The 22,621-nt window shown below is 39.0% G+C and overlaps 4 protein-coding genes across 15 annotated transcripts in view; 3 read left to right on the forward strand and 1 right to left on the reverse strand.

The window, feature by feature from the left end:
* dock9b (dedicator of cytokinesis 9b) overlaps positions 1 to 1,037 on the forward strand; it is a 66,548-nt gene extending 65,511 nt beyond the window's left edge. Inside the window, exons 55-56 of the transcript XR_006370054.1 lie at positions 820 to 901; positions 992 to 1,037. The gene's annotated coding sequence lies outside the window, so the exon portion shown is untranslated. The remainder of the gene's footprint in view (positions 1 to 819; positions 902 to 991) is intronic.
* On the forward strand, positions 896 to 9,663 carry slc15a1b (solute carrier family 15 member 1b). Of its 4 annotated transcripts, none has more exons than XM_044110299.1 (23): positions 896 to 1,037; positions 1,175 to 1,206; positions 1,289 to 1,376; positions 2,022 to 2,163; positions 2,899 to 3,018; positions 3,104 to 3,203; positions 4,152 to 4,242; positions 4,340 to 4,423; positions 4,516 to 4,598; positions 4,693 to 4,779; positions 4,869 to 4,958; positions 5,323 to 5,367; positions 5,456 to 5,488; positions 5,585 to 5,673; positions 5,767 to 5,848; positions 5,920 to 6,036; positions 6,138 to 6,278; positions 6,386 to 6,432; positions 7,147 to 7,254; positions 7,337 to 7,451; positions 7,533 to 7,670; positions 7,762 to 7,869; positions 8,883 to 9,663. In XM_044110299.1, the coding sequence occupies exons 1-23, from the start codon at positions 1,031 to 1,033 to the stop codon at positions 9,132 to 9,134; spliced, it is 2,199 nt and encodes a 732-aa protein (XP_043966234.1). In that variant the 5' UTR covers positions 896 to 1,030; the 3' UTR covers positions 9,135 to 9,663. The 4 variants fall into 4 exon arrangements, with proteins under 4 accessions (XP_043966234.1, XP_043966235.1, XP_043966233.1 ...); XM_044110300.1 differs by having other exon boundaries at positions 1,292 to 1,376; XM_044110298.1 differs by lacking the exon at positions 896 to 1,037 and having other exon boundaries at positions 1,066 to 1,206; positions 1,292 to 1,376.
* Positions 9,664 to 9,963: 300 nt separating this feature from the next.
* Positions 9,964 to 22,621, forward strand: part of LOC122827403 (sodium-driven chloride bicarbonate exchanger-like) — a 61,004-nt gene continuing 48,346 nt past the window's right edge. For 2 of the 6 annotated variants that reach the window (XM_044110304.1, XM_044110305.1), the window contains exons 1-2: positions 9,964 to 10,289; positions 11,151 to 11,231. The gene's annotated coding sequence lies outside the window, so the exon portion shown is untranslated. The remainder of the gene's footprint in view (positions 10,290 to 11,150; positions 11,232 to 22,621) is intronic. The other 4 variants (XR_006370057.1, XR_006370058.1, XM_044110306.1 and 1 more) reach the window with 3 other exon arrangements.
* On the reverse strand, positions 12,419 to 21,685 carry stk24b (serine/threonine kinase 24b (STE20 homolog, yeast)). Of its 4 annotated transcripts, none has more exons than XM_044110308.1 (12): positions 20,864 to 21,685; positions 18,913 to 19,143; positions 18,303 to 18,359; positions 17,297 to 17,405; positions 16,936 to 17,093; positions 16,481 to 16,666; positions 16,235 to 16,383; positions 15,996 to 16,119; positions 15,846 to 15,914; positions 15,236 to 15,262; positions 14,648 to 14,784; positions 12,419 to 14,569 (listed from the first exon to the last, which is right to left on the reverse strand). In XM_044110308.1, exons 1-12 carry the CDS (start codon positions 20,903 to 20,905, stop codon positions 14,533 to 14,535), a joined length of 1,326 nt encoding a protein of 441 aa, XP_043966243.1. In that variant the 5' UTR covers positions 20,906 to 21,685; the 3' UTR covers positions 12,419 to 14,532. The 4 variants fall into 4 exon arrangements, with proteins under 4 accessions (XP_043966243.1, XP_043966244.1, XP_043966245.1 ...); XM_044110312.1 differs by lacking the exon at positions 12,419 to 14,569 and adding an exon at positions 14,865 to 14,976 and having other exon boundaries at positions 20,864 to 21,647; XM_044110309.1 differs by lacking the exon at positions 15,236 to 15,262 and having other exon boundaries at positions 20,864 to 21,646.

A 22,621-nucleotide genomic window follows, 5' to 3' on the forward strand; every position in this document is an offset into this window, starting at 1 on the left:
ACAAAAGGACAGCCTTGCCAAAGATGACAGACTAAAACCTAAAACAGGACAAAGGCGTGCGAGTTTATATTCAGCCGTTTCTTTGTATGTAATTTAGATTTGTTTTATCTGTGAGCTTAAATTAAATGGAAAACATTTTTACTCAGTCCCTGTAAATATGTTTAAGACTTACAAATAAATACAACCTGATATAAGACTTTTTTTCTCTTTTAAATATTAAACCAACAAAATACCAAGTCAAGCATTCAGAGGATCTGAAATTTGGAGACCTCACTAGACATTTTGGACTATTTTATTCTCACAGCTTTATGGGAACAATTTCAATATGGCTACCTTGATTTGGTACTTCACTGCCCCAACATTAGTGTCTGACCTCATGAATACTCTCCTTGGAAAGTGGTCAAAGATTCCCACATCTTAGAAAAATGGAAGCTGCTGCAAATAGTGGACAAACTCCATATGCATATATTACAGTCTGTGATTATAATGTGAAAAAATGAAATGCTTGCGGATATTTTTTTTTTGTTGGGTATTATTCTAACATTTACAATTCTGGATATATTTGAGGAGAGAAGCAGAAGGAACTCCACAGACAGTCCATATGCCTTTGGTGTCTCTTAACATTTCCTGCTGTTATGACTAGATAGAAATAATCAGCGTTTTTATTATACCTAATAGCACAAACATTGCTGCCGTTATCATCTCTCCTGACATAGACAAATAACCTGCAAAGCACAATCTGTTTATTGCTCCCGAGCTATTATTTTTCTTTTACAGTTGTAAAATCATCCCCAACATAAACACATGGCTTTGATAAAGGTGCTGGGAAACTGGGGAGAGGGGAGCTGGAAGCGATGTCCACAGTCCACCATCAGTGGGCGGTCCAGGAGGATGAGTGGAGGTTAGATAAGGTGCAGGTCAGGCCGGGATTTAGTCTTAGCGCCGCCGATCTGGACCACTCATCTCTCTTTGTCCATTGTTTTACGGCAAGATCTGATTTAGGAATCCAAACGGGACTCAGCCTGCAGCCATGGGAGGTGAGATCAACTCTTTTTCTTCTATTTTTCCATTTTCATTCCTTCTACAGTGAATGCAATTTAAACTTCTAAGATTTCTGTCTAAACTAATCAAATGAAAGATTCCCAGAGTCACTCATGTTGCTCTTTTTCTGCAGATAAAGAGAAGAAGATGGGCAAAAAAAAGAGTGTAAGCTGTAGCGGCGTCCACTATCGTTCTGTCTCGTTGACGGTTTGCCGCCTCGATCTCACTTTAACCGTTTTGTTTCAAGCAGGTCACTATATTCGGCTACCCGCTCAGCATCTTTTTCATCGTGGTCAACGAGTTCTGCGAGCGCTTCTCTTACTATGGCATGCGAGGTGAGTTCAGTAGAAGGAAAATGCACATTGTTTACTGAACATTTTTTAAGCATCTCTGTTTGTTGTGCATCTTCTTTCCAATTGTGGGTACGTTGCACATAAGGTTTGTTTGTGAAAAGATGCAGTAAAGCTTTAATTAGGTGGCAATATGTGAAATGTGTAAGAGAAATAAAACACTCTGAAAGCAACAAAACAAAAAGCACGGCTATAGCTGCACTAGAAAAATCAGGTATTCTGTGTCTTTTGCTAATACACTGCAAAAATGTGAAGTGTAGAGAAAATGACATTCATCAGCAACATGGTTTCCCCAAGTAAAAATCTGAAAACGGTTTACAGAAATAATTAAATTTACTCTTAGCATATATATATATTTTTATTTTATATTTCTAATTTCAGCATCAGTCGGGTTGGTTTTTGTTCATGGATTAATTGATCGATTTAATGGCTTGATTAGTTTACTGTGTACTTGTTAGAAAAATAAAAATCTTGGGAAAAAAAAAAATCATATAAATGAATAAAAAACAGATTTCAGTGTTTGCAATATAGCAACTAATTGTTGTGATTGACATGTAATGTAATGAAGCGTTCAGTCAAAACCTACCAGAGTGCCTAAACTAACCTAAACTCATCTATATCCCCTTTTAGCTGTACTGGTTTTGTACTTCAAGTACTTCCTGAAGTGGGATGATGACTTTTCCACAACCATCTACCACACCTTTGTGGCTCTCTGCTACCTGAGCCCCATCCTGGGCGCCATCATTGCTGACTCGTGGCTCGGAAAGTTCAAGTGAGTCGCCTGGGAGTTCCCGTTTTCTCCTGCTTGCTGCACGTATTGCATGTGTGAAGAGCAGCTCTGCTCAGTTCTATTCAATTCATTTCAGTCCAGTTCAATAAAATTTAGTTTTTTTAAATCAATTTCAGTTTCATACTTAAATTCCATTCAGTAGTACCCTGTTTGGTTCAGTCAAAGTGAACTAATTCCAGTGAATATAAATTCTATTCAATTCTGTTCAGTGTTCAGTTCAATAAAGTTGGATTAAATGTATTTCAAATTCATTCAGTGTAATTTGGTTCATTTAATTTAGTTCAGTAAGATTCAGTTCAGTTCATTTCAGCCTAATTCAGATAATTCAATTAATTTAAATTCTTTTCTGTTCAATTTAGTTCTCTTCAATAAAGTTGAATTAAACTTTACTTTAGTTCAGTTAAATTAATTTAACCTATATTGTAGTTTTTTCAGTTTATTTAAATATATTTTTAGCTTATTTAAATCCACTCTTACTTCAGTTTAGCTCAATTGACTACAATTCAGTCCAGATCGGTTAAATTAAATGAATTTAATTCACCTTATTGACATACCACAAGCTTATATCAAATGTTACATCAACACAATTATATAATCTAATTAATCCAATCATAAAGAGAGATTAAAGTATGCCTCAGTTAGTGAGCTGTTAATCTGTATATAGCTGATAGAAAACCGGCCCACTGCCTTGTATTTTTCTCCCCCCTTTCTGCACAGAACTATTGTTTACCTGTCCATTGTCTACGCGGCGGGGCAGGTCATCATGGCCGTCAGTGCAATCCATGACATCACAGATGGAAACAAGGACGGCACCCCCGACAACATGACCTTCCACATGTAAGCTGAAGAACGAAGCGCAGTCAAACGACACAGACGTTGGCGTGTGTTTACAGTGTGTGTCGGCTGTGTCTCCCCCTCCCAGAGCTCTGTCCATGGTGGGCTTACTCCTCATTGCTCTGGGAACTGGAGGCATCAAACCGTGTGTGGCTGCCTTTGGAGGGGACCAGTTTAGCGAAGATCAGGTTAGATTTACAAAATATAAAAATAAAAAATCAATCTGTTTTAATACAGCTTAAAATGTATTAAACTATTCATTTTTGCTGCAAAAATACAGTAAATTCTGTGTTGAAGTTATTGAATACCAATCAATTCAATTGGCATTTATGTTCGGAATCTTGCATGTAGAACACTTTGTACCACATCTGAACATACAATCTCTACATGGTGAAACATGGTAGTGGTGCCGTCATGCTGTGGGGGATTCACTTCTTACACAGAGAGAGAGAACTTTTGGATTTTTTTTTTTAATGTGAAAATTTAGCAGAAATTAATTTTTTTTAAATCCTTCAATTTGAAAAAAGGAGCTCTGATCAAATCAGTCAGTTCATACGCACGTCGTGCAACACAAATACTGACCCTTCCACTTTGTACAGATGCCTTAGTCAATTATCAGCCACACCTGGTCAGCACTTTTTCTATCTCTGCTTTATCCCCCATTAGTTGTTTATTAACATTACACAGCTCATTTACAGGCTTTATTTCAAGTTCAAGGTAAGCGACCAAGATTGCTCAATGACATAGAGAGACACATCAGGCAAATTTATCATCATCGAAGCCCTAATCTTTCCTGTTGTTATGTTAGGTTCTCTTAGGATTAGGCTAAATTGCCTGTGATAAAAAGTCAATTCCATATTTAAACATTTTTGCATTCTTGAACGCATTTTCAAACTACTCTGAATAACTTTAATACCGTCCAAAATTCCATCCTGTAGTGTAAAACTTAACTGAGACTGATATTTTAGAGCATGTATAACAGTAATGATTGAATACATCTACAAATTTAAAATTAGAACTGGTTTATGTAGAACCTTCTTAAAGAAAAATCAATATCGGTACATTTTAGATATTAGTAGTTCTTGTTTGTATGGTTCTGAGCGTAAAATCTCTTCTCAAACTGTCACGCTCAACAGGACAAGCAGAGAAGCACCTTCTTCTCCATCTTCTACCTGTCCATCAACGCCGGCAGCCTGCTGTCCACTGTCATCACCCCCATCCTCAGAGGCAGGCCCCATTTCTCAGAAACATCACACACTCCTTAAAATACACCAATGAATCACAACCAGAGGTTGACTGCATGTGTGCGTTCTGTGGTTTCCAGCTCAGAAATGTGGGATTCAAACTCAGCAGCAGTGCTACTCTCTGGCCTTCGGGGTCCCTGCTGCTCTCATGGTGGTCGCTCTGAGTAAGATCTTCACTTAAGCTTGAGTCACGATAATCAAGCAGTGAATTCAGAAAAAACAAGACTATAATAATTCACCTTTTGCTCGTTTCCAGTCGTCTTCATCGTCGGAAGTGGTATGTACAACAAAACGGCACCTTCGGGAAACATCATGGTGAAAGTCTGCAGATGCATCTTCGTGAGTTCCTCCTCAACGACGTCTTCATCCGAGCTTCATTTCAACATTACATTTGCATCTGGTTACATCTGAAAGGTCTCTTGTGTGTTTGCAGTTTGCTATCGGAAACCGGTTTCGTAATCGATCTTCCCAGATCCCAAAGAGAAAACACTGGCTGGACTGGGCCGAGGAGAAATATGACGTAGGAGGAAGCCTGTGCAATAATTAATAGAAAATGAGCAGCAGAACAGACAGAAATTCATTTTTGTGATCTTCTCTGCTTTGGTCTAGAAACTCCTGATTGCCCAGGTGAAGATGGTGTTGAAGGTTCTGTTCCTTTACATCCCCTTGCCCATGTTCTGGGCTCTCTTTGACCAACAGGTACGTGTCTAAAATCCTAGAGTTTTTAGACGTAGTTAGAAAGAATATTACAATATTAGACCTTTTTACTGTGCTACTTGCTCATAACAGCTTGTATATTTTGGTTGTAAAACAGCATTAAGCTAAGAGTGATAAGTAACATGCCGTTAGCTTCCACAACAGAGCTGCCAATGATTTTGCTACAGAAAACAAACATTTCCTAACTCCTATCTTTCAGCCAGCTGATTGGTAGTGTTTAGCAGCAGATGGTAGAGGTTCATTAAAAGAACTTTAAACTGAAGCTGGATCTTTGCAAACCATTATATCCCTTCTAGTTCTAGTTGGTAATTAACCTCAATCTAAACAAGAACTGTTTGTCCTACAGGGTTCAAGATGGACACTCCAGGCCACCACGATGAACGGTAACTTTGTAAGTTTTCTTCTTTCTGCTCTCCAACTCCTAATCCCACCCCATGGAAGTGAAGATTGTTAAACAGAGATCATCTTCTCTTCAACAGGGTTTGATGGTAATCCAGCCTGATCAAATGCAGGTAAGACTCTACTGGTGATAACATCGGCCCACTGCTGACATGAACTGATTGAATCAAACTGCAGCCGTTTTATGACCTTCCCTCCCTCCCCACCAGACTGTCAACCCCATCCTGATTCTGATCATGGTCCCCGTCATGGACTTCATAATCTACCCACTCATTTCTAAATGCAAACTAAACTTCACGTGAGGAGTCCTTTGTATAATCTTTTCTACTTCTAAGCTCTTGTGAGCCCTGGTTTCAGTGGCTGAATGAATGCGTTTGATTCTGTTTCCCAGTCCTTTAAGGAGGATGACTGTGGGGATGTTCCTCGCAGCTCTTGCGTTTGTGGCTGCTGCCCTGGTTCAGCTACAGATTGATGTAAGTGAAAAGGAATTACAAAATATTTAACAAAAACGAAGCTCATGAAGGATGGTTTATCCCTTTTCCAGGCAACCCTCCCTAATTTCCCATCGAGAACTGAGCAGCAAGCTAAGTTCATCAACATGGTTGACCGACCCATAAATATCCTTGCTGGAGAGCATCAATTCCCATTGCAGGCTTTTCAGGTAGGACTATACAGAGTGGAAAAAATAAACATTTTGGTTTCCACAGTTTGAGAAACTCCTTAGCTTTGAAATATAAAGTGTGAATCTGTTTTCTCTCACAGGGCAACGAGGATTATCATACATTTGATTTATCATTTGACCTGACAATAGATCATGGTTCCCCTAATTTAATCCACTTACCAAAAGGCACTCGTAGCACTATTGTCATTGTTGAAGAAGCAGGCATAATGACGACTATGCAGGTCAGCATAAAAGTCAGATCAAAGTCAAATCACATGTATTCTTATTTTGAACATTTCCCAGAAACATCTATGTGGATTTTGTTCTCAGAAATGTTTTCTGGTTACAGTTTGGCGATGTTCTTGCAAAGCCGGACGAGGGAGCTAACGCCATCAGGTCGGTTTCGATGTGTCATTCATTGTGTAGTAATAAAAGTTGGTCATGCATTTGAGTTCCTATAAAACATTCTACTTTTATTCATGGTAAAAGTTTGCTTTCTGATTAACAAGATTATAACTTTTGGATTTTTCCCAAAAATCAAAAAGCCATCATCATAACCCCAAAGCTCCACCACATTTCAACATGGCTGCCACAAGAAAAAAAATGGCATCAGCTACAGTATTTTACTTTTCATCACTCACATAATAATTCCTGTCAATGAGTTGATAAACTACAGCAAACTAACTTCTCAAAAACTAGCTGAGAGAATTAGCTAGTTGTTGCTAATTTACTTCTCTAGTGTTTGCTAATATAATTAATAAAAGCTAGCTGTTCTTGGTGCTTCTTCCTTTTCTTTTTGTTGCTCCTTTTTGTTGAGCAACAGAAAGAAATAGTTAACCCAGCCTGGTGAGTCTATCTGTAGTGGTAATGGCGAAAGAGGTCAGGCACACCCTGGACATGTTGCTGGTCCATCGCAGCCAATGCAAATATTTAAGTCTAACCTTGAAATTTAAGGGAATCTGTTATCAGATTTAGTCAGTCAGCCTCGGTTCATCTATAGCCCACAAGAGAAAATTCATCCATTGTTGTTCATGAAATCAACATCTTTTGACGAGTGAATGTGGGACTCGTAAGCTGCTGTCTTAATTGTGCTGTTTTTTTGCCTTTCAGATTTTTTAATGGTCTTGGCATCGATTTGAACATAACAGTGGGTCAGAAAAGTTTTGGGAATGTGGGTAGCAAGAACATGTCCAAATACGTCGATGTGCCACAAGGAACGTAAGTTTGATTAATTTGACCGCTACGTACAATCCCTCTAAAGAAAGTTATTTCCTCTAACTGGTGATTTTTGTCGTGACAGGGCTGAATTCTTGATCAAAAATGCTACTGGAAATACATGTGTCTACAGTCAAGAATTGGGCTTTGGCAGTTCTTACACTTTGATCATCCCACCAACCTTAAAACTTGAAGAAAATGTAACTTTTAAATCCAACCTGTGCAAATGAATAGCTGTGACATATTGTTTTTGATTGAACTAATTTCTTTTTGCTTTGTAGTGTGGACAGAACATCACGAAGGTAGCAGATATCAAGGCCAACTCCATCCACATGGCCTGGCAGATTCCTCAGTACTTCCTTATGACATCAGGAGAGGTGGTGTTCTCCGTCACAGGATTGGAGTTCTCATATTCGCAGGTAACAAATGCTCATTTTTAGGAAAATGAGGGGGAAACAAACAGGGAATTTCCAAGAATAAGGCCTTAATACACACATTTGTGCTGTTCAGGCTCCCTCCAACATGAAGTCAGTGCTGCAGGCTGGTTGGCTGTTAACAGTTGCAGTAGGAAACATCATTGTGTTGATTGTTGCAGAGGCTGCCACACTTCGAGATCAGGTGAGTGGAAGATTCCCTGTTCTTCTTACTGACTTGAATCTGATAGTAGGCTGTAAATGAAATTGGTTATACTTGCTTTTCAGCTGCTAACATTAACAATAAGATTCTTTTCACTTTGTTTTTTTAATGTTAAAAACATGCAAGTTTTGTTGTAGGACATAAAATCCCAGGTTTTGCCAGGTTTAGTAGGTTGTTCTGTGATCTACTGGACCTGTTTTCACATAAACTAAATCAGGACACTGTGTTTCACAGCTGGCCTTAAAATGTTTTAAATTTGAGTATCTTTCATTAAGGTCTTAACATGTCTCCATTTAATTTTAAAAAAATGCAAGTTTACCTTAAATACATTACTCACTGACCTTAAATTTGGTTGTGGCAGAACTATTTAATTTCATATATTTTATGTAGTTTTTTTCTCACTGGACTTTTCTGTCAGACTGGACAAAGCTGAAACAGGTGAGGCTAGCAATAATTAGCTGCTAATGATAGACCTTGATGGCTAGCTAGCTAACTTTCTTACGTTCATCATGGGTAAGTGCTAATTTATTGCCAATTCATTGTCTTTTGTGCATTTCTGTCACAATACAGGTCTTAAATCTTATTCATAATGGTCTTTAAGAGGTCTTTAAAAGTCTTAAATTTGAGTTGATGAAACCTGCAGAAACCCTGTACATACATTGGCAACTATAGTAAAACTTAACTGAGCTTTTATTGCATAGTCTCATGCAAAAAAAATTAAAGACACTTAACATTAATTTAAGTGATTTCACTTCAATAAGAATACATTTATAAGCATATCACTTTTTTTCTTGTATCACACTTATTGGCCTTGACTAAATTTAATGAAGAACTCCTGAAACCCCTCTAATGACAATTCAAGTATGTCTTCATAGTAGGAGGTTCAGACTTGTGGTCCAAAGTCAGTTTCTCAACTAATCAGTGGAAAACAAATCCATACACCTTCATATATTTTCTGAAACATCAATAAATTCTTGTGTGTCTTTCTTTACCAGTGGGCTGAATACATTCTGTTCGCTGCCTTGCTGGTGTCGGTGTGCATAGTCTTTGCCATCAAGGCCTACTTCTACGAATACATCGATCCGGTAAAGATAGAGGCTGATTTTACAAACCTGGAGCCTGAAGATGAGAAGAAGAAGAACTTTGAAATGACCAAGAAGGACATGGTTGAGCACCATAACGAGAAAAGGAGGAGGAGTTCTAATTCCAGCTTCGACAAGGACAAAACTCCGCAGACCAACTTCTAAATCAAGACCTCTTCCGGCTTCCGGCCTTTACGTATATACGAAAGCTTCTGGGTTGTGTTGGTCATGTCTAAGAGTGTCTGTGATGTTTCTCACATAGACAAAAAGATAGAGTGAATGTATGACCAGAATGGGATGGGGGATCTGAAGCTGGTTGAAAACAGTGGATGGACAGTTCTAGTGTAGGATTCTATTAGGACCAGTACCCAGATCCCAGCTTAAAATCTAAAGAGAATATGCCATTTTGAAGATAATGTTTGCTTTGACTGTAATTTCTGACCAGTCTTTTGTGGAATTACCCCTAAACATTCCAATATTTGTATTTATTTCCTAACAGTATTGTAAAAACTTTTATGATTCTTCCTTATGTGTCATGAAGGTGATGAAAGTTGGCTAGAAATGCTCACATTGTGGTCCAGGAGTATACTGGTATGCAGGGATTGGTCAACAGAGTCTGAGAAAGATACTAGAAAGACACTCTCTGTAATAAAAAAAAAATCTAATGTGCATTAAAATGAATATTTAGTAAAAATCTGTTGACTGCTGTGAAAATTATTCAAATTCTTTTTCTAGAGAAACCCAGTTTTTAGGTAGTTATCAAACGCAGGTGTCTAATAAATCCATGGTGGCATTGTACTTTTTGAACGCCAGGTGGCGCCTATAAAATGTCTGGTGGCTTTAATTAAACGTGTAGTGACGCCATATAAACGCCAGGTGAAGCTTTTTGGACTTCAGTAACGCTGGAAAGCAATCCAATTTGACTCTCCACACACCTGTTACCTACATAAGTGTTTACCTGGCAGAGCTAAGAAATTAAATCTGGATCAATATCTCGTTAAAACAATAAACTTTTTTGTTATTATGACATGTATTTTATATCTAGACGTAAAATCTGACAGATTACTACGGAGCCCCTAAAGGGACATGGGGAATTGCGCAGTAATTTTCTCCTCTCAACACGACTGAGGTTTCCTGGAATGTGATTGGTTGTCAGGAGACTTGGTTTCTAATCAAACTGAGCTCACGCGGGAGGAGGTGTAAGTTAACCTTTTATCGACGCTAAACCGGGAAATTTGAGGAAACCACGTCTTCATAAATTGAAACAGTTTCTTTTTGATGTTTATATCAAGAAAGTCACGAAGAGGACGAAATATGACGGTAATAGCAAAACACAAGAATGTCGGACACTTGGAAATACGCGACATTAGCTATGCGACATTAGCTATGTGACATTAGCTCTCAGTGATTAGCTTCGGGCATAGAGGTTGTTGGTTTGGCCTTTCAGGTGAATAAAAGGAAACGAGCCATCAAAAATTAATATTTTACATGGAATACCAATATCATATGCAGTATAAATATTTCATAATTTTTAGAGGTAGATTTAGAGTACCACAAAAAGCCATATTTAAATGCCCATTTCATGAACAGGCTTATACACAAGATAAAATATACTTGTCCGATTATCAACAGTAACTTAATTCCTACACACATTGTTTTCTGTTCAAAGTTTTAAATGCAAAATAACTTCACTAATTGTTACATAAATGTTCCTCACATTTATGTGAGGAACATGAAAAACTCCCATTTTTCATAGAGGTGGAAAAACACTTGTCTTACTGATGTGAGCTGATTAGTGCCGAGTCGGTGGAAAGAGAAGAAAGAAGTCAGATGAGACAGATAATTTGTGCTTTCTTCGTGAACTGTGAACCTGAAACAAAATTCACATGATAAACATAGGAGTGTAATATCTGTAAATATTATTTGGGGAAACAAACAGAGTGAAATGGGCGTTCACAAGTGCTGTAGCAAGCATTTCAAAAGTGTGATGAACGGGAGAATGAGATTGTGGCCTTTAACCAATTCAGACTGTAACTACCTTGAATGGGTCTATCTCTAAAAATCTGTTAATCATGTAAAATTCTCACAGTTGCTCCACAAATAGCATTTGTATACTTAACTGAATATTGGGCTACAAAATGTAGGTGTTTATTTTATGTTCTGTGTTTCTCCTTGGTGCAGTATTTTGAGTTGCTGGTTGTTATTGCTTCATTTTCATCCAACGTCGTCTCCCGCTGGGATGGGAAGTGCTGCTCCAGGCAGGTAAGACAAAACTGCACTTACCGGACACGAAAGAAAACAAACACTGTATACACATCACCCTTAGCAGACCATCCACGCCATGAAATATGGTAGTGGCAAACTCACGCTGCAGTGATGCTTTGAAACAGGAACAGTAACGCTGGTTAGAATTGAAATTCAATATGAAGTGAGCCAAATACAGGACAATCCTGAATGAAAAGCTGTCTCTAGTTGTGTTTCCATTACAGATTTGCACAAAACGTTGTCAGTATTCCATTAACATTAAAAGCCCTCCACAATTTCACAATTGCCATGTTTCCATTACAGATTTGTGAAATACACTAATTTTGATACAACTGTAAAATCGCCTCATCCTAGCACAAAAAAACATTTTCTCATAAAATGTGGTTGGTTTTTTTGTTTTTCAAAATTGGTGTGTTCATTAAGCAGATTTATGTATGTCATTCAAATTTGTGTAATATTTTTGGTCAATGGAAACGCAGCTACTGACTAAAGACTTGGTCAGTTCATCTAAAACAGGGCTCTCAAACTCCAGTCCTCGAGGGCCACAGTCCTGCAACTTTTAGATGTGCCTCTGCTGCACCACCTGAATAGAATAATTAATGCTCTGGAGAACTGATCTACACAAGGTGGAGGTAATTAAGCCATTTCATTCCAGTGTTTTGTACCTGTGGCACATCTAAAAACTGCAGGACTGTGGCCCTCGAGGACTGGAGTTTGAGACCCCTGATCTAAAAAGTACAATAGAACAATAAAATAGTTCTTATCAAAGTATATTTATGTTACTAAGTTGGTGTCGGCTGTGGCGATGAATACAAATGCACACTTTTTAGATTGTTTTTATAAAAACATATATATGTATATGTGTATATATATATATATATATATATATATATGTGTATATGTGTGTGTATATATATATATATATATATGTGTATGTATATATATGTGTGTGTATATATATATTTGTGCACACATTATTGTGCTAAGAAAAGTCAAAATCTTGGATTAACCCCCTGCAGTGTATCACATAATTACGTGCTGCTTGGTGTTTATGGTAAAATTCCTCCCTAAATAAATGGACGTTTGTGGTGATGAAACAAAATTAGAAAGTGTATGAATATTTGTGCATATGTAAAAGAAGTCATTCTTTTCTTCGTGCATGGCAAAGAGACCAAACAAAGTTCTCAGTTAGCATTAGATCTTTATTTCTCATGTCACTTTAAAAGCTTACATTTAACTTGGGAATTTTCAAATGACACAAGCAAAGATTATATACAGTACTATAAATCATCAGCTATAATAAAGGAAATCAAATGTACACATTTTGTTGTTATTTCCATAGCATGTTTTCTGAAAGGTATAGATATTTTATTTTTTATTTTTTTTGCCAGAGGCAGATGCTCATATCCATAAAGCATTCCATATTTCCATACTTAACTCTTTGCTGTTATAAAAATATCGGATATTTCTTAATTTTTCTCAATCCCTGTTTTGACAAGTGCATCTTGATGCGACTCCTCAACATTATTGCTGCAATAGCACAGTAGTAAATTCTGGAACTCTTAAGTAAACATATATATAGTAAAACATGGCTATTAGCAACTGGTTTTGTTTGCTGTTTTTTTTTTCTTCTTCCTCTTACAGGAGTCTTTAAATACTCAACACTTTCAAAGTGCACAAAAACGGATCTGAAAATTAGAAAAACAAACAACAAAAAAAAAGGTGCAAATCATACTACTAGTGAAAGCGTCAGAGAGGACATGGCACTTCTATAGCAAGAGATGAAGATGGTATTGGATGGCGTTGAACTGTGCAGCTAAGCTTGATTTGGCCAGAATAAATGATGCGGTTGAGCTCTTGTGGTCAGACACAGGCCGGTACTGGAAGTTCTTCTGGTTTTGAAGCTGCTAAAATTTTGTGTCGCATTGGTTCAAGGGTGTAAAAAGTCCTTTTAATGAAGGTTAATTGAGAGTGCTAGAGAGGCTGTTGTCTACGGAGCACAGAGTTCCTGCACTGCTGGTCAACTGGCTTAATTCTATCATTTTGTTTTCAACTAGAAAGCCCTGCAGGAATAACCGTCTTTTCCGTTTGGATTTTTTTGTTCGAATACTAAACCATAACGATCCAATGCCGGCCGTTGCCTACTTTCTTTGCCAGTTTTTCCTCATTTCCGCTTTACTTTCTCAATACTGCTAAACCAAAGAAAAAGAAAATACTTCAACTGATATCAGTTTAATGTGGTTCCTCCCTTGTAACGGTCCACTACCTTTATTCTAGTACTAAAGTCTTTCAGTTCCCTAAACATGAATTCAGGTAGGGTTTTTTTTTTCTGCTTCTCCTACACAAAGTTAACTTAATCATTCTGTATGATGTTGAAATGAAACACTGAAACTCAGTCACTTGAAAAGAAAACAAACAAAAAAAAGACAATTATCACATATGTGTAAAATGAAACCAACTAAATCTGCGACGAATGCTAGAACGCTGAAAAAGGCAAGGCATTTTCTGTCGGAGTAACCTTTGAGATGTTTTAAATACCTACGTTGTCTTTAATCAGTATCTACAAAATGCGCGTCGACCATTTTGTACACAGTGATTTATTTTCCGCAATGATAACTTGTAATCATGTACAGCATGGCGCCCCCTCGGAGGACAAAGTCCACTTAAAGCACTTTACCTGAGGTTTCTTTAAGAATGCTGCAATTTGCCTAAACAGGGAGTTTCACAAACAAAACCGAACACACACGCACGCACACACACACACAGCTTTTAAACTTGGATAACATCCCTGCAGGTTCATCAAGCATGCTCTCGTAGGTTCTGGGGATATGACGCCTGCATTTGGAGAACGGGGAGGGACTGAAGGGAGACTTTCAGCTCCTCATCCAGCAAAATCCATGCAGAGACTCTGTGTGAGGCATGAGGAGTGTCACATGTGCAAAAGCCCAGGGACAGACTTGGCTATTGCTGTTTTTTTTTGCAGCTGGTCGCTCTTACTTTTGAGTCTTTTTCTTTTTCTTTCCCCCCCCGCTGCACCATTGTAGCTTCCAAACATCTTCTCTCTTTAATGGATAAAAGAAGCTCTGCAAAGTGTCTCTGTTCTCCACTTTGGAGTTCAGTCTTTGTTTTTTTGTTTTTTTTAAATAACAGGCTAAGTTAGCGCCCCTCACATGGAGGTCAAATGCAGCCAGCTGGTATTGAATGACTTGACCCTCAACGTTTAACCCTCTGACCTGGCTAGGGTGTTGATGGGATGTGGGGACCTGGGAGAGCAGGTTTGGGGGTAGAGAGCCGATCTCTAGGGGGAGGAGGAAGATCTTCTGCTTGTGGAGAAGCTGTAAAAGTAAAACAAATGGTCAACAATGGAGCAGACGTTGAGCTGCATTCTGTATGAAGATGAGTAGAGCGGTTACCTCTGGAGCCTTTGGACCATGTGAGCCACGAGGGAATCGGAGATGCCGGGGTAGGCCTCTTCAGCCAGCAGGATGGCTGCTCTCAGCTCATCCAGGACCAGGGGATTCCCGTTCACCTGCTCCTGCCGCGCCTTTAGCTGAGATGGGGGTCAGAGAGGAAGCGTGACCCAACTAGTTCAAATGCTTTTGTAAAAGTATCCATACTCGTTAAACTCACATTGTCTGACCTAATAACGAGGAAGAAACTGTATGTTTTCCTCCTAGATATTAAAGTCTCCTAAAGTGCCCCAAAGAATCACCACTGGTTGTTTTTCCATCTCTAGAGAAGTCTGATGTGGAGACAGATTTAATATTGTGAAAATGCTCGAGGGCCAACAGTCCTTCCTGCCCCTTAAATCATAAAAGTCACATTGAAATGTAATATTCTACAGCCGGACATTGTTCTACGCTTTGCTTCATCCAAAGGGTCTGGACTCTGCTGTTGAGAAACGACTGCTTCCTGAAGGCATAGACTTTGTTGAGGTTTTAAATGTTATCCAATCACTAACATTTGTATGTAATACACCAGTTCGATGCTATGAATCTTACCAGAAATTGCGAGTAAACAACCATCCACTGCAAAGAGAAAAGTGCTGAGTCAAATAAGATGGCTGTAAATGTTATGTCAATATTCGAAAAATGGACTGAACGGCTTTGTTCACTTCCTCCACTGTCATTACCAGAACTACAGGCAGACTATAACTGAAACAACACAGAAAATCAATGTCATTTTTCACAACTTCTTAAACTCTTTACTGTGTTTTCATGATGTGGCTCATCAACTTTAATCGCTCTACCTGAAGTAACTTTTAGACTTCGTCTTAACAGAGTATCCACAAACCTTTGGGTTTTTAAGTCGCTCTCACAATTGATGGCTGTAGTTAAAAACGTGAGTTTCGAGACATGGCTCTCTCTCCTAAACTGATGGGCCAGTCAAACAGCAATAATAAGTTACAGAGAGGATAATAGTAACTCAACCAGAACTAGTAAGAGCCAATAAATGCCTTTGCTTTTGTAGAATGAAAGGTCTAAGTATGTCCTTTTAAATAAAAATGAATCTAATTTCATAGTCTCATTTCATAAAACAAAACAAAAAAGCATTACATTTCATTAAATTACATAAGTGACTTTCAGAGAACATTGAGAGTAGGATTCTCACTTCGGCTAATGCAGGAGAAATGACCGTGGTCAGGCTCTGTGAATAAGGCCTCCTTGGAATGTCTTTTGTCTGAGGAAAGAAATTAAAAACCAGTGATGCTTCATATTGTGAGCATTATAAAAACAACTTTTTTCAAAAGCATTGGCTGACCTGGTCCGTCCCCCCTGACTGACCCTCTCCATTCTGTAGTTTCTTGGGGTCCTTTTCTCGTATGGTGAAGATCCAATCATCACTGCCAAAGTCATTCCCGCCTGACGCCTGACCATCCTGTTCTCTGATTGGACCAACATTTCAAAAGATTTATCAGTATAAGCAAAGAGTCTGATCAGCTCTCAAACTAAAGATGAAGGCTGAACTTTTATTTCTTGCTGAAACGTCAACACACTTACGAGTCCGACTCATCTGAACTGGACTCGGTAGTTCTGGACTGCTCAGCCTTCCACCTCTTGTACTTGTCCACCAGCTCCGTCAAGTATGACGTCTTCTTCGCATGTCGGACGATCAATTTATGCTTCAGCAGTTCTTTGGCAGTCGGCCTCTGCAGAAAGAGCAAAAAAAAGAAAGTGAGGCAATGCAGTTTGGAGAAATGAGGCAAAACATACAGAAATAATGCAGAATTACACTAGACTACATACAAAACTGGGCTCTTTGTTGAGGCAGGCCTCGACAAACTCCTTGAGAGGTTTGCAGTAGTTGCCCTCGAGTGTGGGCGGGTTGTTCTTTGGAATGAGGAATAACACCTTCATGGGATGGAGGTCTGAGTGAGGCGGCTCGCCTTTCGCCAGCTCGATAGCTGTGATTCCAAGTGACCAGATGTCGGCCTGGAGCGCGCAGAAGAAATAGAAATAACAGAAGTGCTTTGAAACGATACAGCGTCTTGCACAAGAATGCAAACCCCTTGATGCCTTCTGTTTTCAATAGATTTATTTAGTGTTGTCTCAAATCAACTAGAGCTAAAACATTTTTATTTATCCTTTTAACCAATAGAATAATTGATTACTAAAATAATTGTTAGCTGCAGCCCTAAAACCAACTCAAAGTAGTGAGTAATTATTTCCAGGTGTCAAAAGCTTGCTCTGTTTGAACTCACCTTGGAGTCATACGCGGACTGTTTGATCACCTCCGGGGCCATCCAAAAGGGCGTCCCGACAAAAGTGTTCCGTTTGATCTGAGTGTCTGTGAGCTGGCCCGCCACTCCGAAGTCGGCCAGCTTCACCTCTCCTTGCTCGGACAGCAGAACATTGGCAGCTGTGGACAAACGTAGAGCTTCAACGGTGGAAAAACTCTTCGTCTTTACAAAGCTGTTCGTCTACATCGATTTGGCATCAAATGGAATTCTCAGGTGAAACGCAAACTGTATAATGAATGAAGGTTTAAGTGGATGTCTATAACATTAATGCGCAATATGATATTCGCGTGTGTGCACTCTCTGAAGCCATTTAGTCAGCTACCTTTAATATCTCTGTGGATCTTCTTCTCTGAGTGCAAGTACTCCAGACCCTTTAGGATCTCTCTGAGGATTGTGGCAATCTGAGTCTCATCTAATGCGCCAGGCTCCATCTGTGACAGGAAAACAAACAGAGACACATGGCCATCGGGAACAGTACTCATTTCACTAAACGGTGGCAATATGTGTAGATAAAATTCTAAGCTAGTTTGGATTTGGTGGAATGTATTAATAGTAGTGGGCATAAAAAGTTATTGCCCACTTGCAGATTTCATCGCTTTGTTTTTTTTGTTGTTTTTTTTGTCACGACTAAATGTTTCAGATGATCAAACAATGTAAAAAAAAAAAAAGACAAAGATTACCAGAGTAATTTTAAATTTAGTTTTTAAATTACATTTCTATTTAATAGAAAAAAGCTATCCATATCAACACAAATACGATAAATCTTCCATTTTTAAATCCTAACTCAACTGTGATTAGTTGTTTTTTTTGGTTCTATTTCATTAGCCAAACCAGGATTAGATTACCAGATTTGTATAGTTAAGAAACTACTTAAGTAGAAGCTGTCAGACAATATGAAGCAGGCTAAACATAAAATCCCTAGCTTTGCAATGGCTATACCCTCCTGCGACAAAGACATAACACTAGGTGCACAATACTCTCAATTCTGGCTAGAAATTGAGAGTTGAGATACAAATGTTGAAGTATTTTTTCCTCCAAGTTGCACAGACTACCCAATATTTGAGATCTAGATTTGCTAGATCTCAAATATTTGCTAGATCTAAAGCAGCAATATTTTAGACCCTTTTTTAATGTTTTTTTTTTTTAGGTTATAACATGCAGTGCTATTTGTAACAACTTCCTAATGTCGTTGAAGTGCAGACCTCTGCAAATAGCTTTAGACTCTGTCACTAATTTGCCATCCGTGTTTTGTCGCATTTCAGTAAAAAAGAAACAAGGCATAAGGACAAGCAAAGCAGGCGTTTTGTGTGAACAGAAAAATTACTTACCAAATCTAAGGCAGAGCCCCCACCCAAATACTCCATGATGATCCATAGCTTTGTGTCCTGCATTGACAGAGACAGAAAAAGAATAGAAGCTCTTTACCGCTTGGCTGCATGCGAGAAGAAAACGCACAGACTCCCAAATCCAGATGCTTAACACAAAACTTCCAACAAGCCAATGAAAACTTGAATAAGTTCTGATGACCCTATTAAGAGTCTGGTGGTCAGGTGGGTGTTTCAAATCATCTGAGGCTAATCCTTTTTTTTAATTTGGGATTATTCACAAGGAAGAAGTGGGTTAGGGAAGAAAATTTCATTCCATCAGCTCATTTAAGATGTTGCTATGCCAGCTAAAACAAAGCTGCGCAATATGTCCAGTGCTTTGGAAAACCACTTGTTTAACTTTATTACACACTTTGTAATGATTACAATCATAAACTTTAATGTACTGCATTTGGATTTCATGAGACAGCCCACATACTCTTTGCTTTCACTATTACACACCATTTTGTGTTTAGCTAACGCATATAATTCAGTTAAACTACATTAAAGTTACAATGTAACAAAATGTGAACAGTTACTGGAAGATATTGTGAATTTGTAATTAGGTGGCTACCTTCAAATAAGAGCCATAATACTTGGTAACAAACGGACTGTCGCATTGGCTCAGCACAGTGATCTCCTGTTGGATGTCTTCAATCTCGTCTTCCGCTTCCTCCAAGTCTATGATCTTAATGGCCACCACCTTCTGTGTGCGATTGTCGATGCCTTTGAATACCTCGCCAAAGGAACCCTTTCCGATGCGCTCCAACTTGGTAAACAGCTCCTCGGGGTCCACTCGGACATTCTGGTTATTGACGGGAAGAAGCAAGGGAAAGGGAGAGGGAAGGTGGATTTAAATAATAATAATAATAATAAACAGAATAAAAGAAAGGTTGGGAATAAGTCAGAAACACTGGCAGGGTGACATTCTTTCACTCATTGCAACACTTGGTTTATGTAAAGAGAGAGAAAGACACGGGAGAGGTAAAAAGGGGAAGAGTAATGACTGGATAACGTGCAGGTTCAAAATAAAAGTAATAAAATTAAAACCAACTGCTAGATTTATCATTTTACTCTGTTTAATCCCTAGATAGCCCTTTAGTATGTTGATGACAGTATAAAGAATCACTAGTCAGCTAAAGGCTGCAACTTAACCTATAAAACAGCCATCATGGACTTCCAACATGACATTCAATGGAAAAACCAAACCAGGAAATTAATTTTCCACAATGTTCTATAGGACATTTCTCTGTGGCATTCATATCATAGAGTGAAATGGGGAGAAAACAACTTGTGTACGTACCACAGGAAGTGAACTAAAATGACTTAACTCTCCAGAGGCTGTTATGTGGAAAACACTAGAGTAGGCGCTGACAAAAAACAACTTCCTTTTATGACCTCTTTTGGCCAGAGAAATGCTCATTACATCCACTTTAAGGCAGAAGACTTTTGAAAAGAGGGACCTTCGTTGTTATAAAAAGACATCAAATGTTGCTGAAAAGAAAATACACATTTTCCACCAAAAGCATTAAGAAAGGAATTCATGTTAAGCACTGTTGATTTAAAACCAGGGGTTTGCATGCATCCCTGTTCCAACACACTTAAACCAAATATCTTAATTACATCCTCAGTATGCAGTCAAGTTTTCCAGCTAATGATCTCATTATTTGGTGTGTTGAAGCAGAGATGCAAAGGCTGCAGAAGACCAGAGCTGGATGACTGAATTTGAGAATACCTGGTTTAGGTTATTGGTCGTGTCTAGGTAAGGTTGAGTATTGTCCTGAACTCTATTTAAAGATGATAAATTCAGCAGCTCTGAGGGTTTCATATGTAACCCAATCCTGCTTTAAACTTAAGAACTTTCCCTCTACCTGTTTGATGCTGTTTGCTCACCAATTTCTTTAAAAAAACCTATTAAGTCTTGACTGAACAGCTGCATCCCTACTGAGATTAAATGACAGACTCAGTTGTATCCTTTATTATGGTTAAATTGTCTTCTTTAGGCAGTTTGTTCCTCTGACTTGTGTTAAAGTAAAAGAGGAATTCAAATGTGTATGTATCCAAAAACTAGCATCCTACATGTTTTAGATGACCTATTGCTCCAACACAGGTTTTAGAAATGGCTCGATTACTTCCTCAGCATGTCATCAGCTTCTGCAGAACATACTAATAAACATTTTTATCAAGGTGTGCTGGATCAGTGGAACATCAATAATATTCTGGACTGGACTTGGCAACTCCTGATGTCCTTGGCAAACCCTAATGCAACATCTCTCTCTCTCTCTCTCTCTCTCTCTCTCTCTCTCTCTCGGGGGTTCAATTACATTGCGTGGCATTTTTAGAATTTTAAATCCTGAGGTGTCTCGTGAGAATTTCCGAGCCATATTAAGGTCCTTAAATGCCTCATCTCACTAAGCTGTTTAGGTCCACAGCATTATTAACCCTCGACAGGGACTCAGTGTACAATATGTTCTAATGCCCTCGCTTGCATAAAGCAAAACAAGCCCATTAAAAACACTTCTTACCTGCATCCCCGGAAGGTTACCCTGAACGGGAGAATGGGCCATGATGAAGGCGACTGGGTTTGCTCCTCGTCCTGTAACTCGGGGGCTTAGATCACCCCGACTGTGATGCTTTCAACGCTATTAATCCTGTAGGACCCCTGGCTATCCAGGTCTGAAGAGAACAGTTTCCGCGGCTGTTAAACTGTGACAGCACCGTCCTCCGAACACTCACTGAAGTACCTTTGCAGTCATAGAAAAGCCCAAAGACTCCAAAAACAGCTGAGCCCACTAACTGACGTCTGCTAACGCAGATGCTAGCTGCGAAGCTGCAAACAAGAAATCCGCAATGTTAGCATGCTAACCTGCTGGCTAAGCGCTAAATCCAATTGGTCTCTTTAGAAAGTTGAGCTGCTGTAACTAAACTTATCTCCGATAACGTATTTAGATGCAACCGCTATTTATATTGGAACGAGCCCAAGTGTCACTTTGTAATTACACAACGTCTCAGTAATGATGCTGTCATATAGCAAACATGGTTAGCAGGTTAGCTCCCAGAAGACCCGATAAACGGTCCTTGCGGGCGCGCCTCCGCGGAGCGCACTGTGTCTGCATCCGGCAAGAACAAGAGCCGGAGTCCGGGGTGCACCCAGCCTATACCTCCGCCTCGATCAGTCCTCAGCGCCGCTTAAAACCTGGCGTCTTCAACAAAGGGGGGCCAGCTCACAGATGTTTTTGTTTCCTCCCTCACTTTCGACCCGTAATCTCGGCCATCTTGTCGGTGCCGTGACGCCGAGCTGGGCGGATCCGGATCAGCAGCAGCAACATCCTGACATCTCAACAGCCTCGGTGCTGATGCCAGCCGCAGACTGATATTCCCATAGCTTTTCAGGAAACTTCCAGCAACTTAGTCACATAAAAATACAAGTTGTAAATATGATCAAATAAATTATTACAAATTAATGACACCATTCGTCATGGATGGATTATTATTTTTGACCAAAATTTCTAAAGCCCCTCTATTCTTCATCTGCTTACATCTCTTCATCATGAGTTTATATACAAGGCTTTGCACATATATTCAAATCTCTCGAGCTTTTCCACATTTTACTTTGTTACAACTACAAACTTCAATGTATTTCATTGGTATTAAATGACACGTCGAGACAAATTATACATTATTGTTGGGGGGGGGGGGGGGGAATATATGTGCACAATAAATTTATCTTTCTTTCCTTTTAAACTTTCAGCATGAGTTCCCATTCTTTGTTTCTTTTTATCCCTTCCTTTTCCAACACCTTTTGAACTAAACCCAAAACAATGTCTAATGAAATTTTTCATGTCGTAAGTGGAGCAATGCAATGAAAGCCATATTGCATGGGAGACAACCTTCCTTCTTTACCTCTAGATGGTTTTTGGACCAGATCATTTCTGTATGTCAGATTTCCAGGTCACACTCAAACGCCACCTTGAAGGATTGTCTCCTTATTTCCCCAGCGTTCTGTGTCCGGTCACTTAGGCAGGGCAGCCATGTCCTCCTTTTGTAGACAGCTTTGGGACTATCCTTGACTGAGTTGATCCGGCAGTTGCTAAACTGGATCTGCAGCTTCAGAATTTGTGTCCCTCTTGTCTTGGTAGAGCATCTGGAAGAAGTCTCCTATTGTATTTCCCAAACTTCTCCAACAAATCTGAGACTTGAACCATTTTCAGAAAAGACTTGAAAGAATGTGCAGCTTTTCAAATGGAAACTCTTTCATCAGATTAACTGTGCCAGTGAGCTAA

This window comes from Gambusia affinis, linkage group LG24 (genome assembly GCF_019740435.1).
Source record: "Gambusia affinis linkage group LG24, SWU_Gaff_1.0, whole genome shotgun sequence".
In the NCBI taxonomy this organism is placed as follows: Eukaryota; Metazoa; Chordata; class Actinopteri; order Cyprinodontiformes; family Poeciliidae; genus Gambusia; species Gambusia affinis.

Bases quoted from the DNA above. Each gene is read 5' to 3' on its own strand.
- slc15a1b (XM_044110297.1), top strand. From the start codon at position 1,132: ATGAAAGATTCCCAGAGTCACTCATGTTGCTCTTTTTCTGCAGATAAA. The intron at 1,377-2,021 runs GTGAGTTCAGTA...ATCCCCTTTTAG, and splicing joins CTCTTACTATGGCATGCGAG to CTGTACTGGTTTTGTACTTC. The intron at 4,959-5,322 runs GTACGTGTCTAA...TTTGTCCTACAG, and splicing joins GGGCTCTCTTTGACCAACAG to GGTTCAAGATGGACACTCCA.
- stk24b (XM_044110308.1), bottom strand. From the start codon at position 20,905: ATGGCCCATTCTCCCGTTCAGGGTAACCTTCCGGGGATGCAG. The intron at 17,094-17,296 runs GTAGCTGACTAA...GTTTGTCCACAG, and splicing joins GATCCACAGAGATATTAAAG to CTGCCAATGTTCTGCTGTCC. The intron at 16,667-16,935 runs GTGAGTTCAAAC...TGCGCGCTCCAG, and splicing joins AGTCCGCGTATGACTCCAAG to GCCGACATCTGGTCACTTGG.